At 43.7% G+C, this 17,463-nt stretch overlaps 1 protein-coding gene across 1 annotated transcript in view; it reads right to left on the bottom strand.

The window, feature by feature from the left end:
* Positions 1 to 1,014: 1,014 nt before the first annotated feature.
* Positions 1,015 to 17,463, bottom strand: part of NEK6 (NIMA-related kinase 6) — a 35,225-nt gene continuing 18,776 nt past the window's right edge. The window contains exons 7-9 of the mRNA XM_009998822.1: positions 11,329 to 11,423; positions 5,299 to 5,412; positions 1,015 to 1,738 (exon numbers count right to left, since the gene is read on the bottom strand). Of these exons, the coding sequence (XP_009997124.1) occupies positions 1,628 to 1,738; positions 5,299 to 5,412; positions 11,329 to 11,423 (320 nt within the window). The 3' untranslated portion in view covers positions 1,015 to 1,627. The remainder of the gene's footprint in view (positions 1,739 to 5,298; positions 5,413 to 11,328; positions 11,424 to 17,463) is intronic.

A 17,463-nucleotide genomic window follows, 5' to 3' on the forward strand; every position in this document is an offset into this window, starting at 1 on the left:
GCTCAACTTTCTGCAGAGAAGACTCACTGAAATGGCACCTTGCATTAATGATACCAACATTATTCACAGCAATTAATGGCTTGTCTTTGCTGCCCTATATAAATACCTAGAAAGTTGAGGGCAAGTGGCTTAAGATGGCACTGCAGTTTTCCTTTAAGCAGAACTAATTAGGTTAAAAAAAAATCCACTAAAAGCATATATATGTATATAACCCTCATCATATTTCCCCAAAATTAAGGCTTGTGTTCTTTTCTTAAGAAAAAAAACCAAAACCAACAACCAACCCACCCAGACAGGCACAGGCTGCATTTGAACTGTCACACACAAATCTACATTTGGCCTGAGTCACCATCAGAGCTGCCCCAGGACCCCCCTTCCCTGCTGCAGCCCCCCAGGATGGGCAGCCCCGCTCCTCCCCACAGGCAAATGGAAACACTGGAACGTGAATCCACGTTTGTTCCTAAGGCAGAGACTATTTTCCATCGACAGTAACAAACCAAATCATTGATTCAATGAATGGATTTAGTTGGTTGAAAATTTTCATGCAGTTAAAGAAGATCACTCCTTCAGATCAGGTTGAGATTTTATAAAAATTCACATTCTGTAAATTAGCTTTCACAGTTACACAGACGGGGGCTGATCCTCATGTAGAATTAGATACACCAAGCATTTCACTTATTTCTTTTTTTAAAAAAAATTCCTAAGTGTTTAAAACACTGCTTTGCTTAAGTTTTACCTACAGTACCTACCGTGCTACTGAACGTGTAAAAGGATCTTCACCAAAATCTCCTTGGCTTAGAAAAACACTGGTTTTTAACAAGAACCTTCAGTCTAAAAAGAATCATGCCAAATAGGAAAAAAAAAATTAAGATAAATTATTTGCAGAAGCAATGCTTGTTTTGGGTTTGTTTGGCATGTTTTTCTTCTCTTTTTCCCCAGGTACAAGCTTAACATATCTCACTCTGGCTGTAGCCAAGTTAACAGATAAAGCATCAGCAAAATACTCACTCTAGATTTTCAATTAAAAAAAAATAATCTTGAAACAAATGTGTTTCCCACCCCCCAACCCACCCTTCCCAGTTCCTAAGTCTGAAGAGGAGAAAATTAATAAAAACACATAAATGGTTGCTTTAAAATATACAAGTAAAAACTGAATTTGCTAGTAACCATTTGCAGAAGAGGCAAAGTAGCAGTTATACAAATTACACAAAATCTACTGTCATTCTTACATTAGTACAAAGTGATTTCACTGAAGGAATTATGTCAATATTTCACATTACAGTTAAGATAGAAGAGGTGTGTCAAACTCTCTGACACCCTTGTTAATATCTATCCTAGATTACACACAACAGTTTTAAGAAAGGACCCTTAAATGATCTACATCTGTAACATGTTATTGGCCTTTAAAAAAACAAAAAATCACTTGCAATACCTCACAGAATCTTCACGTTAAAGCATGACCACCTTGTAAGAGTCCTTGTCAAATAGCCTGCAGAAATAATGGAGCATCTTGCTATGAGTGCTCAACCCTCTCACTTGTGTGACAAGGCACCAGTCGGTTTCATCTGAGAAAAATAATTCAAGTAAGACTGAGCTGTGCTGGTTCTGGAGAGCGCGTGCGGACAGTTCATGTACTGGAGGTCCAAACATGCATTTGTTTTGCTATTTGGTGCACGTAACCAATGTCAGGTCTTTGATCTGGATCAGGGTATATGCACATGCTGACCAGCTCCCGCAGCTGAAAGACAGGAAAACAAATGTGAAGGGATCTGCTCCTTTCTTACTGGGAAAGGCTACACATTTGTCCCACCACTGGAGCCCAGGACAGGAGCTGGGAACATCTCTCAAGCAGATGTTCCTGGGCAGGTGGCAGGCATATGTCTGTCCTTCCCATCCCATGTCCCCCCCCCCACCTTACAAAATGACCAGGAAGAACTTTTTCCATGAAATCTTCAGCACTAAAGATTTCATCTTCCACACAAGCCCGTGGATTTTACAGTCATTTCCATGTAGCACAGACACACCAGGGACCCCCAGCTCAGTGCAGCTCAGCAGAGAAGGTAACAGCCACCCCCGAGGTGTTACTGGGCATTACAAAGCTTGGGTTTTGATTTTTTGTTGGGTCTGTTTGGTTTTGTTGTTAGCTTTTAAAAATCTTTTCCTGTGGGATTTTTTATTCACTTCAGAGAACCAGAGCCGAGATGACCAGCGTCATCAGGTGAGAAGCAGCTCATGGTCAGCAGGAGGCCAAGGCAGGAGCCAGGAAGGGACCGACCCCTCCCCAAGGGCACGGGCTGGGGGAGGCACAGTGTCATGAGCAAGATGGAGAGGAAAGAAGGAAAGAAAAATGAGATCACTACCAGAAATCTAACTGAGCTGACATGTGGGGATAGACTTCTCAGTGAAAACAGACTGTGAAGACAGAGGGAGGGGTTTAAAAACGTGTCCTGAGCAGAGGTCTCTGTACAACTGCACTTGCCATCCCACACCAGCCTCTGGGAACCAGCCAGTTCAAGGTTTTAATGTAAGAACAGCACTTGTGCATCTTAAGATACTGGAGCACAGCTGTCAAACACTAGTGTTTCCTGAAAACCTTTGTGAAGAAGAGACTGGTCATTGATTATGTTTAATAAATAAAATGCAGATGGGCTGAAGTCTCCCCACCCCAACCCTCTTTATTGTGCACATGAAAGATTGTAGCTTTTAATTATACAGACACTGAAAGCTGCTCGTACCCCTGAGGCACTGGGAGAAACAGCCTTGAGCCTCTGATCTTCTCACATCCTCCCAGTAGCCACAGTACCAATTATTTTAATGGTAATTAAAAGCATGACCATACAGCTATCAGGCACCCAGCTTCAGCTGTATTACTGAATGTACCCTGTAAGGTTTGCAGCTCTGGGTGGAGCAAGGGCCCTGTGCTTCAAGTTGCTGCTGGGCCTGGAGCACATTTAGGGGGATTCCTGCAGGGCAGCCCATGCATGGGCAGGGGGGCCTATCCTCTCCTAACTGCTAGGGTGACTTTTTTAATTCACCTGTAACTGCTCAGTCTGCAAAGATTTAACACATACCTCAGCCCTGAGCAGGCAGACCACCACAAAACACCCATGAACAAATGAAAATGCTTCCAAGGCTCTGACCAAAGCCCACACTATCAGTACAATTTGTCCAACCAGTAGCTCTGCTCCCATAAATACAGCATTTAAAGCACAGCTCAGGAAGTTTTGTCCTTTACTGATGACCAGGACAGCAGACATTTCACCAGCAGCTACAAGGAACTGGCAAACCAAGCCTTGGTAAGCACCACCAGCCCCTGTCTCCAATTGCAAATTTGGTCCTGATACAGAAAACTAATCCTGGCCAGGGACCTAGCTCCTCCTTCTGCTACAGGGAGCAGGCCAGTTGATCATGGGAGGATTTGGACTGGTTGGCCACAAACAGCTACAGAGAAGAGGAACATCACTGAATGGGAACACCACTAAAGCATTCTTCAATAAATGCTCTGCCTTGTTTATGTAAAACAAGGCTGCAGTTAAAACATCCATGTGATCAGCAGTCAGCCTGAAGCTGAAGCCACTTCTAGACCCCATTACTGAGCTGAAGGAAAGACAGGCTGTTGGCTCTGGTGCGTGGCACTGCCCCTCACCCTGCCCTCAGACCCAGGGCCTTCCCTGCCTCCCCACAGGGCTCACCAACTGGGGGCAGAGATGAGATTAGAGTGGTCGTAAAGTCTGTGCCCTTCCATCTAACCTGGAGACACTGGCTCTTGAAGGAAAACGTGTGTGTCCAGACCAAGACCGGGTCTGGTGCCACGTGCTGCTGCCAGCAGCTGCCTCTGCCCTTCCCGAGAAACCATCCTGCCTGCATCTTTGTCTGGCTTGGCCGCTTTGAGACCAACACACCTTCCCCTTTGGCCATGTTCCCCAACAGCATCTGCAAATCCCATCTTTGAATGTAAGCATGAAACCAAATATTGTTTGTGGTGGAGTCATGTTCTAACAGTCACAAAAGCTCAGGCAGGAGCAGCAGCCGCTGCTGCGCGAGCAGCCCCAGCCAGGGGCGCAGCCCCAGCAGCACCAGCTGGAGCTGAGCTCTCTGGGACCTGGCGTCTTTGAGCTTTAAACCACCCTTCTCACCCTGGATTGTATCACCACGCTACACACACTCTTTAGCACTGCCAGAGGGAAGCAAACAGACAGTAATTGTAAAGACAGGAAACACATCTGTCAGCTTACACTAATTCTTGCTGCCAACAGGCATCTCCTGCAACACTGCAGCAGCAGGGCCAGGGACACACTGCTACAGCAGCTTGGGGGGAAACAACATTAAAAAATCTCCTTTTCCAGAACAGTTATCAAATAATCTTTTTGCATGAGTTACTTGGCAAGTAAAAAAACCCAAGTAAAACATAAGATGTGTGGTGCAGGGTCTGTCTCAGGATGGAGACCAGACTGTCTGCTGCCAGCTGTGTACGGTATTTCCCCTGCATCCTGCCTTGCTCCTCAGGACTCTGAGGTAGAATAAAACAAAGGAAAACCCCCAAAGGATATGGCAACCATTTAAAATTACATTAGCCATTTCCTTTCAAATGGAAGGCAACTGTAACTGAATGAGGAGGTAAGGAAAAACAGCTGGTTTGTCTAGGTAAGAGGAAAAAAAAAAAAAGAACCTAATTAAAAAAACGGCTCCAAAGGCCCTGAACAAAAACAACACCCGTGTCTGCAGCTGAAGTGAAACAGGGCCCAGCAAGCACCACAGTGACAGAATTTTTTTTACAGTCTCCAGCTACTGCTTCACCTTCGCTTTCATGTGCACAAAATCCAGACTTTAAAAGGCCCCTGTACAGCTGCTGTGTAGATGCTCATTGCGTTCAAGTAGATAGTTTTTCTTCCCTTCCTGTCTTTTTCTTAAAAAGAATCTTTCCCTCTCTCGTTACACACTGAAGACCTCATAAACAAAAATGTAAGCACCATTATGGTATGTTGTTTTAAGGGAAAGGAAGCAAAGGAGAGGGTTTTCCCATGATTCACTGTTGTTTTTTTACCAGTGTTGCAGACTATCAGTTTCAAAAATACTCCCCATATGAAGAATTCTCTTTTTGTCTTAATTTAGCTTGTCGACAATCAGACTTCACAATTATCATTTCCTCTGCCAGCCATACAAGCACCCAGGACACTCCAGCCATCCCCAGTTTTGCCTGGGATGTGGGAGGTTTCCTTCCCAGGTTCCCTCTCCCTGTGCAGGGAGGATCTTCACTGCACCCCATCACACCACCCTGCAAAAATGCTCCCAATTTACCTTTTCAGAATAATGTTCAGCTGGAAGAGGTGGGTAGTCACATTGCTCTATTTTTTGGCAAAGAGAAAACAGGTTCATTTTATCTCCATAGAAAGGACTCTGAAGAGCTGCCATCTGGAGAGGAAAAACAGAAAATATTTCAGAAATGCAAAGGATCTCACAGCCCTCAGACCTGCTGGTTTGCAAGAGCACATTTTGTTCCTGCCACAGCCCCAGAGCTACCCCTGGTCACAGCCACCAGGGAGCACTGAGCCTGGAACTGAATCTACCTTTTCCTGTCACTGTGATTCTGTCCAAAACGTTTCATATGTGGGATGCTGGGTGTAAACAGACAATTCTACAGGTACACAGAAAAAAAAAGTACCTTTAAAAAAAAAAAAATGTACTTAGAAATAGGATGCTCAGAGCACAGGGCAATCAGAGCCAAGTGGCTCAAAGCTGACTGTGGAACCCCCTCACGATCACAGTCATCCCTTTATGAAGTAGCAGCTCCTCCATCCTGGGGTCATGGTTCCAGTCTTCCTCAGTTATGAGCATATTATTTCATTTGCACTCTGTGACTGGCAGCTTTTTAATAGACTGCTACAAAGAAGAAATGCATTATTTCTGGACATTTAGCTAGCTGGAATATGAAGAGCCTTGTGAGCATGAGTAATGTACTTCAGCTATTTAAAAAAAAACACAACAAAAAAGCCTTAAAACAAACCTCATCCTGCAGGAAATCTGCTATTTAGAAAGCAGTATCCCAGGCAGATTTGGGAACCAAACTACTGAAACTTTTCTTAATCCATCTGGTCTTTTTCTTCTTACAATTCTGTTTTATGAATCCAGTATTTGCATCTCCAAAAATATGACAGATGTCTGAGATAAACAGGCTGCTCACACAGCGAGGAGAGCACAGTGGAAGGCTTGGGAAGAATTCCTTCGAGGGCATGTGGAGACTCCGCACAAAGACACATCAATATTATACTTAAGTCTGAGGAAGGAAATGGCATCTGTGCATGTGGAAAGCCATTCATTCTGCAAGCTCCCAACTGAGGGGTGACCTCGGAACAAGAGCCGCAACAATCTGGGCATTTCTGGACCCGCAGTGTGGCTGAAGTGGAGCCTGTGGAAGGAGCCTGGTGAGCCCTGCACCTTCCCTCTTCTCACTGACCCACCAGGCCCAAGCCCCACAGACCCTCCAAGCTCCTTGGCTTATCAGAGCAGGGGCTGCTCGTCACTGTCAGAGGCAGCCCCACGCAGCACAGCCATTCCTGCCTCTAATGAAGCACCACTGGGTAATTGTGGGTATTATCCACTCTGGATCTTTTTAAACCATCTTGCTACAAGTCCCATCAAATTGGCAAGCTTTTCATACTGAGGCCAGCTGAAGTTGATGCTTCTCACTACAGCTTTAATAGGGGGTTATTGGATGATTATTAGTCCTTTGTTCATTACCATGGGCTGTGAAAGCCATCTGAAGGTGCTGTCTGCTGCTGACACACAGCAAGCTCCCTGCAGAATTAAAAGAAGTCAATACTAGATCCTCCACTCTATTATCTTGCAGTTTGGAATCAAGATTGATAGATTATTAGTGATTTGGTGACAAGACAAGCAGCTTTGATTAGGGCAGGGTTTTGAACCGCTGTGTTTGGGCTGGTATCCCTGGGCATTGCAGGGGTGGCTGCACCAGGGGGTCCTCCCAAAACCTCATCATTAAACACACGTCCGAGGGTTAAGAAATGCAGGACACATCAAGATCAACTATCCTTGGTTTAAATTATAAACCTGTTTCAAAAATATGTTTCTTCCTTCTTGGCAAGACGTGGTGGTGACTCTGTGGAAGTGGTGACAATGTGCCCCAGATGGTCAGACAGCCCTGCAGAGCCACCAGACCCTCAGCAATGACTCCTGAGCCACGATGAGAAGTAGTAAGACACATTCCAGCCAAATCTGCAAGGTCATCTCCTTATGTACCATCAGATTGGAATACTTTTCAGGAAGCTCTTCCAGAGCCATTTATCAGATATTCAGAGAGGCTTATAAATGGGAATACAGAATATATGGAGCTACCTAAATTACACTGAAGGACACAATGAACTAAGCACAGAGCTTCCAAAAACATCTCTGAAAACTCCAGGCTTGTTCAGCTTTCTGTCTGCAATGCTTCATGTAGTGTAGCTTGAGATATCTGCTGTGTTAGTGACATTTAGTGTGCTTTGCTGCAGGCAGGGTGAGAAGAGGAACTAGGCCTTTAGCAGCTGCACAGAGCAGGGTGCTAGGAAAGGGGCACACTTTAACCTCCCCATGGCCTCCTCATTACCACCAGTAGCAAAGCTAAGCTGCTCCTCACAACCCTACAGACCTGAACCTGAAGAGTCACCCAACAGGCTTGTGAACAGAGCCCCAACAGCCCTGTCCCCATGGCCACCTGCAAGGTTTTGAAGGCAAATGGTGAAGTTGTAGCACTACCACTTCTTTACTGTTGTAACAGTAACAGCCAATCAGTGGGGAAAAAACTAGACTCTAATCTCCAGTTAAGAGATTGATGGCAAACTGCTCTCAATCAGTTAAAACTAAACTGGAGAGCCTGGCACACAAGGCTGTTCCAAGAAAACCACTACTGGGCTCATCAGGGAGGGCACAGAAGGCAGCCAAGGATTAAAGGTCTCCAAGGTTTCACTACAAACACCAATAATGTCAGTAAGGTTGAAAGGGATTTTTCAATTCCCACCACCTTTTATTTCCAAGTCTAGCTAAATGGTCAGGTGCAAGAGGGGAAGAAGGGAAGCACAGTGAGGTTTGGGGTGGTAAAGGCAGGGAATTCCAGAGGGAAGAGCTGGTACAGACATTCTGACCAAGCAGCCAGGGCTGCAGGTGCTCCCAGCCTGCCCCAGCAGCCCGTGATGCCAGCCTGGGGTTTGCTCCTGACATTTTGATTAGAGCAATTACTGCAGGACAGCTAGATCTCCATTTAAAATGACCACCATGCAGTATGACTGGTTAAAAATACATATACAGGAATCACTGTTAGTGTTTAAATTGATTGTCTTGCCAGAACTGCTGAAGTCATTGCTCGTAGCTATGTTCTGGAAATTAACAACTTATTTTTATCCCCTTCAAGTTATCTTGCTGACAGGTATCTACAGGAAGTGAGGGATGAAGACAGTTACTACTATATTGACAAGATTTAATAAAAATCACTGTATGATTATCAATGTCAAAGCTAAGTGGTGCTATGTGGCATCACATCCCAAACCCCTCAATGCTCCCTAAGCGGATTCCAATGGACACGTGTGTCTCTGAAGGCAATTTGTACATTAAATCTCTCTGTAGCTTATCTGCACAATCTATCTGGAGAAATATCAGAAGTGACTCACAACCAAACATCACTGCCTTGCTTTTAAGCCAAATGGAGAAACATTCTCCTTACAATAAATTAGGGAATATAAAATAGAGCTCCTTCAAAAACATACAGATTTGATTTTTAATTTTCCAAATTCTAGAAATGTAAAGCAGTCAAGTGGTTGTTTATCTACAGAGCATAAAATTGGTAACTGTCCAGACCTCCTTGGAATTTGCAAGATCTCACAGCTCCTGCTCACAAAGTTGAGGCTTACCTACCTACGTAGGAAGTAAAATTAAGAGCATTTCACATGCCAAATCTTTCACACGTTAATGTAGTTCTGCTACTCCTACCAGAGAATTATGTTTAGTGTGCAATTAAGTCAGCTTCTTGAAATATAAGGAGTACCAAGACTACTGTGACATAAGGGGACCATATTGCCTGCAACAAAAACATATCTTAGCACAAGGCTAAATATTTCTCTCTGCATAAATCTGGAATCCCTTCTCCAGCAAAGCTCAGCCTTGGGAGTGACTGGGAGCAGCCTGAGGGAGAAGCCACACACTCCAGCAGCAGAGGAGCAGGGGTGTCCAGCTTGGGCTGCTTCTGAGAGAATTAGCAAGTCCAACACACCAGACAGGGCCAAAGTCAGCAAAGCCTGAAACTGAGGACTCCTCTTCAGACCCAATATATGAAGAGTACCCAGAATTGTTCAGCATAGTGAATTACTGGGAGCTCAGGCTTCGTTCTCCCCATTCTCACAGAAGTCTCCAAATTCCCTGACAAACACCCTCAGCAGACCCAGGAATGTCCAGTTACACTGCACTATGCCAGCTTTCACCATCTCATGAGAAGCACCACAAACAAACCCATCCTTTACAAAAATACCAGTATCTTAATTGTTGCTGCTGCTTTGGGAATTATTAGAAGTCTCCTCTAATCTCTCACTAGAGGTAACAAGACTTTGAGCACAAGCACCAAGTCACCTCATTCAAGCTCACAATTTTCCAAATGTTTTGATCAAGTACCAAGTAGGGTGTCTCACACTTTCTCTCCCTCCTATCCCATGGGACTTTTAACAACAAACCAGTGATGCAACTATGTTGAGCTCCAGGGTCTCCACCAAAGTTGATCTTCCCTGCAGCAGATCTTGTGCCCATTTGCTCTGGTACTACTAAGGCCAGTGCTGGGACTTGACACCACTTGTAGTAACTTCAAGGACATTTTTCCTAGACATCCAGGTAAATATTTTTCCTTAATGAACCTCTGTGCTGTGCCAAGTGTTCAGGACACACAGCAGTTGTGAGCAGCTCTATGAAGAGCCTTTACATCACGATGGAAATACAGTCTTTGGACAGACACTGGTAGGAGTATAAAAAGAATGGACAGTTTAGGGGTTTTTTACACCCCAGGAGCATTTTTTTGACCACACACAAGTCCCTAAGCACATCTGGGCCAGCTGTGCTGCTGCCTTACATGCAAGGAATAAAGGGCTGTTGGAGGTGAGACCCCCAGACTGCTCAAGTGGCTTTACCAGGATTTTACCCATTGATTTCACTGAGTTTCCAGCACCAACCCCTCTCTCCCACCACATGCCACATTCCCTCTCTGCCCCCAGCAGATCAGCTCCCACCCAGCAGGTGTGCAGCTGTGCTGGGGAGTGCTCCTCCCCACAACACATTCACAGGGACCAGGCATAGGAACACTGCCTTTTATCCTGCCTTGTCCTAAAAGATTTGTTTAATCAACCAGCTGAAGTACATGCCAAGGTACAGCAGTTTCCAGATCTGATGTGCTCACAGAATAAACTACATTTCTGTTTATTCTCTAATTCCATGTGATTTCGGGAAGTTGTGGTGAGAAGCAAAATGTCACCAGTTCACATAATTTATTAGCCAGAGAGGATATGAGCAATATGCTTATTACAAAATATCCCTGGGATTTTTAATTCTCTGGGCTGGGATAAGTTTTCTAAATGTTGACATGCACTCTCACTTGAATTCAAAGATGCATACATTTAAAATTATTAAGATTAGATTACAAATGTACAAGTACAGGACTGCTAAAAATGAAATTACAAAACCCAAAGTACTGGTTCAAAATCATGGCACTTTCAAAATAACTAATAGCTTTTAAGAAAGAGTTGCACACTGTAGTTTATACAAAGCATGTCTCCATTTTTGTCTGTGCATTTGGACAGAAGTCAATGTACAATCAGAAAAAATTCCAGCTATAGTCTTTTAGACGCAAGTTAGAGAAACCGATCTCACGTTACATACAAACTCTTTTTCTTAATTTAAAGCTTTCAAAATTAGAATAGTCCAACTGGTCAGAATTCAACTCAACCAACCAGAAGCCTACATGCAAATGAATTTGCTATTTTTAAAACAAATGCAGTATTCAGGAGAAGCTAGTAACAGCTCTGCAGACAGCAGGGAGAAAGAATGCTGTAAACTGGCTTCTCTGTGGCTGTATCCTCAACATCTACTGTGACCCACCAAACCAACTTTGTGCAAGTGCTGTGCTGTCTGGCACAGTTCCTTTGTTTGTTCCTGTCTAAAAGCACAGGATCAGCATAAAAAGAGTGAATGTCTCATAAGGTTTCTCAACAATTCAGCTAAAATAAGTCTGACCTACCCAATTCCTGCACCGCATTGTGTGGTTGAGACAAACCTGGGAAAAAAAAAGTGGAAGATACTTGCCTCATACAATAAACAGCCCAAAGACCAGATATCAGATTTAAAGTTATAGCCGTTTTCATGTATTCTTTCTGGGGACATATAGTATGGAGTTCCCACTGCAAAAAACAAGCAGACAAAGGAGGAGTTACCATCTTAAAGTGACTGTGCAGCCTGTATCATACCAAAAGTTGAGTTCATTAAAGGATTAGGTTTAGCATGAATAGCTAATTAGAAGAGATTGGCACAAAAATTTGGGAACAATTCATGGTTTCAAAGGCATAGGACCACATAAATCATCGCACAAAGCAGAGGACTGGTGAACACTACTGGAAGTATCTTCTGTATTGCTGACATTTGAGGAAGTGGGACAGAGTGCTGCAGCTTCCCAAGGTCCCCTTGTTGAGAGCTCAGGCACCACTGCCTGCAGCAAAGAAATGGAAGTACCAAGCCTAGCACCAGACAGGCATTCAAAAACTTGCTGAAAGAACCAAGATAATAATTTCAAACTTTAAAATCCTGCTCTAACCTGCAGTCACATCAGAAGCCGTGGGATTTCTATGAGCTTCCAGAAGTCTGTATTTTATCAAAAGAAATTTACTCCAGCACTTTGGACAGGAGTTACGAGAAATTATTAATAAATTCCTTACCTCAAAAAGGTTCTTTTTTAAATCCTAAATAAGTTTCAGTAGTGGCACTGAAAATACAAGACATCCTGGCAGTCTCAACTACATCAAATAATCCTCAGATACATCATTTATTAAAACATCCAAGGACTTTACATGCTCTCTTTTCTTCTGCTTCCCCATTCCCCCCTTCCCTCATGTTTTTTTTGCTTCTGGCATTCCAGTGTATCCATCTTTTAATTAAAGACCCTTCCTCACAAGATAGCAAATGTTTAATTTGCATGCAACATTAATTTTATGATTTTTCCATTTGAAATGCTGACTGTGGGCAGCTGGAACACAAACAAGCAGATGAAGGATGGTGAGGGTAGAAGGGGATGACCAATCAGCACCATCCCCTGACCTTCCTAGGAGGGTTTGCACACTGTATAAGACAAATGAGAGCTGGGGCAGAAAGCAACAGCTTCCTGAAAGGCAGGAATCAAACCCCACCAAGTGCACAGGTGCCCCAGCACAAAGCTGCTGCCCTCAGTGCCACACCTGAACATCAACGCTGTGGGGTCCCTCCAGCTCACACCATGCCATGGGCTCCTATGACTTCCAGTTACCAGCTGCCCTAGATGATAAACTCAGCTTGTGCTTGCAAGGCAAATAAGAACTTACTTCACTTTCAAGGTGCAGAGTTACCCTAATGAGAAATTACATTTTTGAAAATACTATACAAACTACAACACAGGAGAAACAGCACATGGAGATTATTACATTTCCCTACTCAGTAGCATCATACCCCCAGCCCAGGAGCATGCCAAACCAGCACTGTCCCAGATCTGGCAGGTTTTAATCACCAGTGAAAGGCCTTTATGTACAGATGAGACCAGAGTTGTATTAATAGTTAGTATTTTTTAACAAACTGCACAGAGTAACTTCACAGAACACCAAAGGCAGACAGGACTCAAAGAGCCCAGCAAGGCTTTTAGTGGATCTCTCCCACATGCACCCAAGTTGCACACAAGGGACAGCACAGCTCTCCAAGTAATTCCCATACATTTGCCAGATTCCTATACAAGAACTGATTTGGTTGGAATAGCACTGATTCATTTTCCTGCTTAAAAACTTGCAGCTGCAGAAGAAATGGTGATTCATCATGTTAAGTTCTCAAAGACAGTTTTGGAAGTCCCCAGTGAGCACCAGTGTGTGAGACACTTCCCTACCTTCAACCTGCTGCTGTTCTCAGCTCTGCCAGGAGAGTTCCCAGAGCAGATGGAGCAGGAGACCTGCCAACCCTTCCCTGGCAGCAAGGACAGGGGCTGAGCACAGGCAGATAGCAGCACGCACTGGCAGGAGGGAACATGAGGATCATTCCCAGTCCTGCTCCCCGGAGCCCCTGTGTTTCAGTGTGCTGGTGCCAGGGGCAGCCCCAGCCAGAGCTGTTCCTGCCATCGGTTATTCTGGGTCACTGCGTGACAAGCTCAGAGCAAATAACAATGTGTGGGCTCCCAAGTTAGGGCCTGGCCTTCCACATCAGCAGGGGCCTGCTTGGTAGGCTAAAATTGTCGTTTCAGATAATGCCTCAAAACTACCTTTGATCAAAGCAGAGTGACAGGGCTTGTGACACGGGTGAGTGCATTACTGTCCCTATTTGATTTCCTGTGCATTAGTCTGTTCCATTACATTAATAGGGCTGTGGAGCAGCCCATGCCTGAGCTGATTTTATGAAGTCTACTTTGCACATTTACCTATCATTACTGTGGTGTTGTCAGCAAATGTACGAACAAGCAGGTCTTTGCGTTTCAAAACTGATGCATTAATTTTTAAATAACTGTCATGATAAAAGACTGACAAGCCCAATTCTCTTTATGGCCTGTCCAACATCACGTGGGAATCTCCTGTAATGAACATCTTCTAGAAAACCACACAAGGCTTCCAGTGCAATCAGCTAAGGCTCCCCATTGCATCACATTAGTCAATTTGACAAGAAGAGTCTAATCGGAGACCATTATCACAAACTTTCTGTGGTATTTGCCCTGCTGAAAATACAAAATATTGTTCAGATTCAGTATAAATCACCAGCTGGCAGAATAATGCCTTTAAAGTTACAAAAGTGGCAAAACGGTAGGGAAGGTTATGACTCAGAAAGCACTTTCCCCTTCCATTCCGGCCAGTTGACCCGTGTCCCAGGAGAGCCAGTAACTGCAGCCAGAGCAGACCCAGGTTCCCCCTTCCAGCACTGCTCTGTCCACACCTACAACACCCCAGACATGGAAATGCTCATTATTCCCAAAAAGATTAAGAGCAGAGTCTCTTGTTTCACCAGGAAAACACACAGGCAAAGGCAGCAATGTTATTCCTGAAATAAAGCTCAAATTCCTTCCTCTCATACACAGCTTGAATTAACCCCCGAGCTGTGCAGCTACAGGTACCCTGCACTGAATTCCCACATCTGCCTCAGAACCACCCAGGTGAAGAGCTACATGACTTCTGAGCTCAGCAGGGCTCTCACTCCGCAGGGAGCTGCATGCTCACTCCTTTCAAACACAATTTTCAGCTCAAATCAGAAGAATTTTGTTGCTGTGAAAGTGACAGTGGCCAGTTATTAGCAGAGTCACATACACCATCGTTATTTCCCACCCAGAGCTGCTCCCTGGGCAAATACAGCTGAGCCAGGGATCAGGGATTCCTGTGAATTCCCCCTTAGCTGCACAGAGGCAGAAACAAGAGCAAATCTGATTCACACTTCTGGGAGGCTCTACCCGAGCCTCATTCACTGAGTTTGATGTAGCCCAGAGGAACCTGTGGCAGCACAGACCCCTCACCCTCAGGCACTCTCATTAGATGAAATCAGTGCAGGGTTTTTCCAAATATTTTAATAGGCTCAGTATGTTGGGGTTTTTTAAATGCTATAAAAAATAAGCATCTCTTAATCAAACTCCATAGCCATATTTGGCTGCAAAGTACCAGAAGTGCCAAGGAATGCCTTTTTGTTCCACCTTCACCAGCACCTTCCAGCTAATCTTTAATACTGAGCAGTGTTTCTGAATCTATCACTTTTCTTTCTCACAGCAGGGAGCAGAGTTCTGCATACCAAAGAACCTAACAAATTCTGACCTTTGTTGTATCTTTACAGAGTATTCCCAGTTTCAAACCTAGAGATATCAGAGCCCAAGATGGGCCTCAAAGGGGTGATGCTGATTAAAGCATTCCTTCCTTCTAGAGATGTTCCACTCCTGTCAAAACAAACTTTGCAATGTTTTGAAATACTTTTGATTTTTGAAACATGCTCATTACAAATGCAAAAGGTAAAGAACGATGCTCAAAAACTTGAGATGCCAACCCTGAGTAACAAAAAGCACTCAGCATTTAAATTACATTACTTCCAGAACTATTAGCTTAGCTCTAGCATGTAAGACACTACTACACATTCCATGAACATACATCCAGTTGAGAAAAATATTTTAGCATGTTTTAATAATATCTGGTGGTGCAAACCCAGCAGGGAAGCAATTCTCCTTGAAAATTAGTTCTTATCTCTCCAGACATGCCTGTAGGTTACCAAGGAAATTGCACAGCATTATTTAAAAGAAGTCTAGTTCCAAAGTATTTGTTTCTACACATTTGCTTTACATGGGATATAATTCAAAAAATAAGGCTGAGGTCTCTTCCCAGAAGGAGAATCTGGGAATTAGCTCAACTTTTGGGAATTAGCTGAAGTGAAACAGTGGTCAAAGGCACTAAAAAATACTTTAAATTCTTTCAAATCTCAGTGCAAGATACACCCACTAATTGTTTCAAGGGGGAGTGGTGGGATTTAAATGTACTTATTTTTACAAAAGAGTATAATTTTTTGTGCATAATATTGCAGCTGTTTTTACAAGACCTGTTGCTCTTATCTCCAAATTTTTCTCTTGATAGTATTTTATTAAATACATAGCAAAGTCCTTAGTTTCTTGGGTTTGGTTTGTTTTTTACAGGTACATAGCATAATATACCTGCAGTAACTGCAGCAATCTCTTTTCCCACAAACACTGCACTGCAGGCACAGACCAAAAGGTCAGAATTCCTCCAAGCCCACATACTAACAGCTGTTGAAATTTTAAGCTGGTTTCTTGTCACCTTTTTTTCTTACATGTACTGCTTACCAGCCCCTTGAACTGCTGAGGTTTTGTTTCAGATGGCAAACTGGGTTGGCAAGCAAAAGAAAAGAGAAAAAAAGCCAAACAGTCCATTTATAAAAGAGCTCTTCTCACAACTGCAGTTACTTCCTGCTTGCCCTCCTATCCAAGCAGAGCCCAGAAGGAACGTGGGACACCCCACGTACTCCGGCTCATGGCTACTGCATGTTCTATACTGGGAAGCTTTGAGTTACATGCATCCTCCAAAAGGAAAATCTGCTCCAAGTTTATTCTTGTCCAAGAATAAATAATGAATCATTTGCTCCCAAATACGACTATTCTGTGTAAAATTGTTGTGGTTTTTCTGGTTTTTGGTTTTTTTTTGGTTGTTTTTCCTCTTTTCTCTTTTTCTTCAAAACATCAAGCCAATCACAAGAAGCTTTGGGCAATGCCAGGTTTATTTGGCTAAAAATGGGCACGATACGAGTACATAATAAAATTACTTGTTTTAATATTAATGGGTACTCTCTATAATTATTAGAGCTCCTAGTAAAACAAAATCTACCAGCTTACTGTTAAGTTTTCCACAGTCTGTGCAGTTTTAGAATATGCTTTGCTATTTATAATGTTTGTCTTATAATTTTAGGTAGGTTTTAGAGCAAAGCTAAGGACTAGCTTTCTAACAAGCGTATTAGAATAGCCTTAGGTGACAAGATATTCCTGTGGATGCCCACCTCAGAGATCAAGAAAATAAATAATGGGCATAGAAAATACTCCTAGCCCTATTAAATTGTGAATGGAAGAGATGACACCTGGAAGCACATCACACATCACTACTACAAAACCAATCTAAACCGCATGGGGTCACACACCCAAACTCCAGCATCCAGATGTCATGTCATCATTACTGGGTGAAAAGCCCTGGACCAAGTATAGTCATTTTCTGTAGTGAAATGTTCTGTCAACCAGGTATCATATGGCTCCTCTGGGGGGAAAAAAACACCATACAAACAAAAAAAATAAAAGACCAAAAATAAGGAGAAGACTATGCCTGTAGTAAAACGCTTGTGCTATAAACTGCAAAAGAACAAGGAGTGAAAGTTTTCCAGGAGGACAGCAGGCTCCCCCTGCCCCGTGGCTGCCAGTGGGCACTCGCCTGCAGCTCCCGAGCTGTGTATGGGCAAATCTTTCATTTTTCTTTCATTACCCCGCCATGTACTGTCACTTAATTTTTATGTATGCGATCCTTCCTGACAAATATGATCTGCTGCCTGGTAATTCGTCTGACGTTCATTCTGTTCCTTGCTCTAATTATGGCTCCCATTCCTGCCACGGCAGCGGCCGTGCTGCCGCAGCCCGTGGTACACCTGTCAGATGGGTCGTGGTACTGCCTAATGCCCTTTTATACCAGTCTGATGCTAGCA

This window comes from Chaetura pelagica, unplaced genomic scaffold (assembly GCF_000747805.2).
Source record: "Chaetura pelagica isolate M959 unplaced genomic scaffold, ChaPel_1.0 scaffold405, whole genome shotgun sequence".
NCBI classification, from domain to species: domain Eukaryota; kingdom Metazoa; phylum Chordata; class Aves; order Apodiformes; family Apodidae; genus Chaetura; species Chaetura pelagica.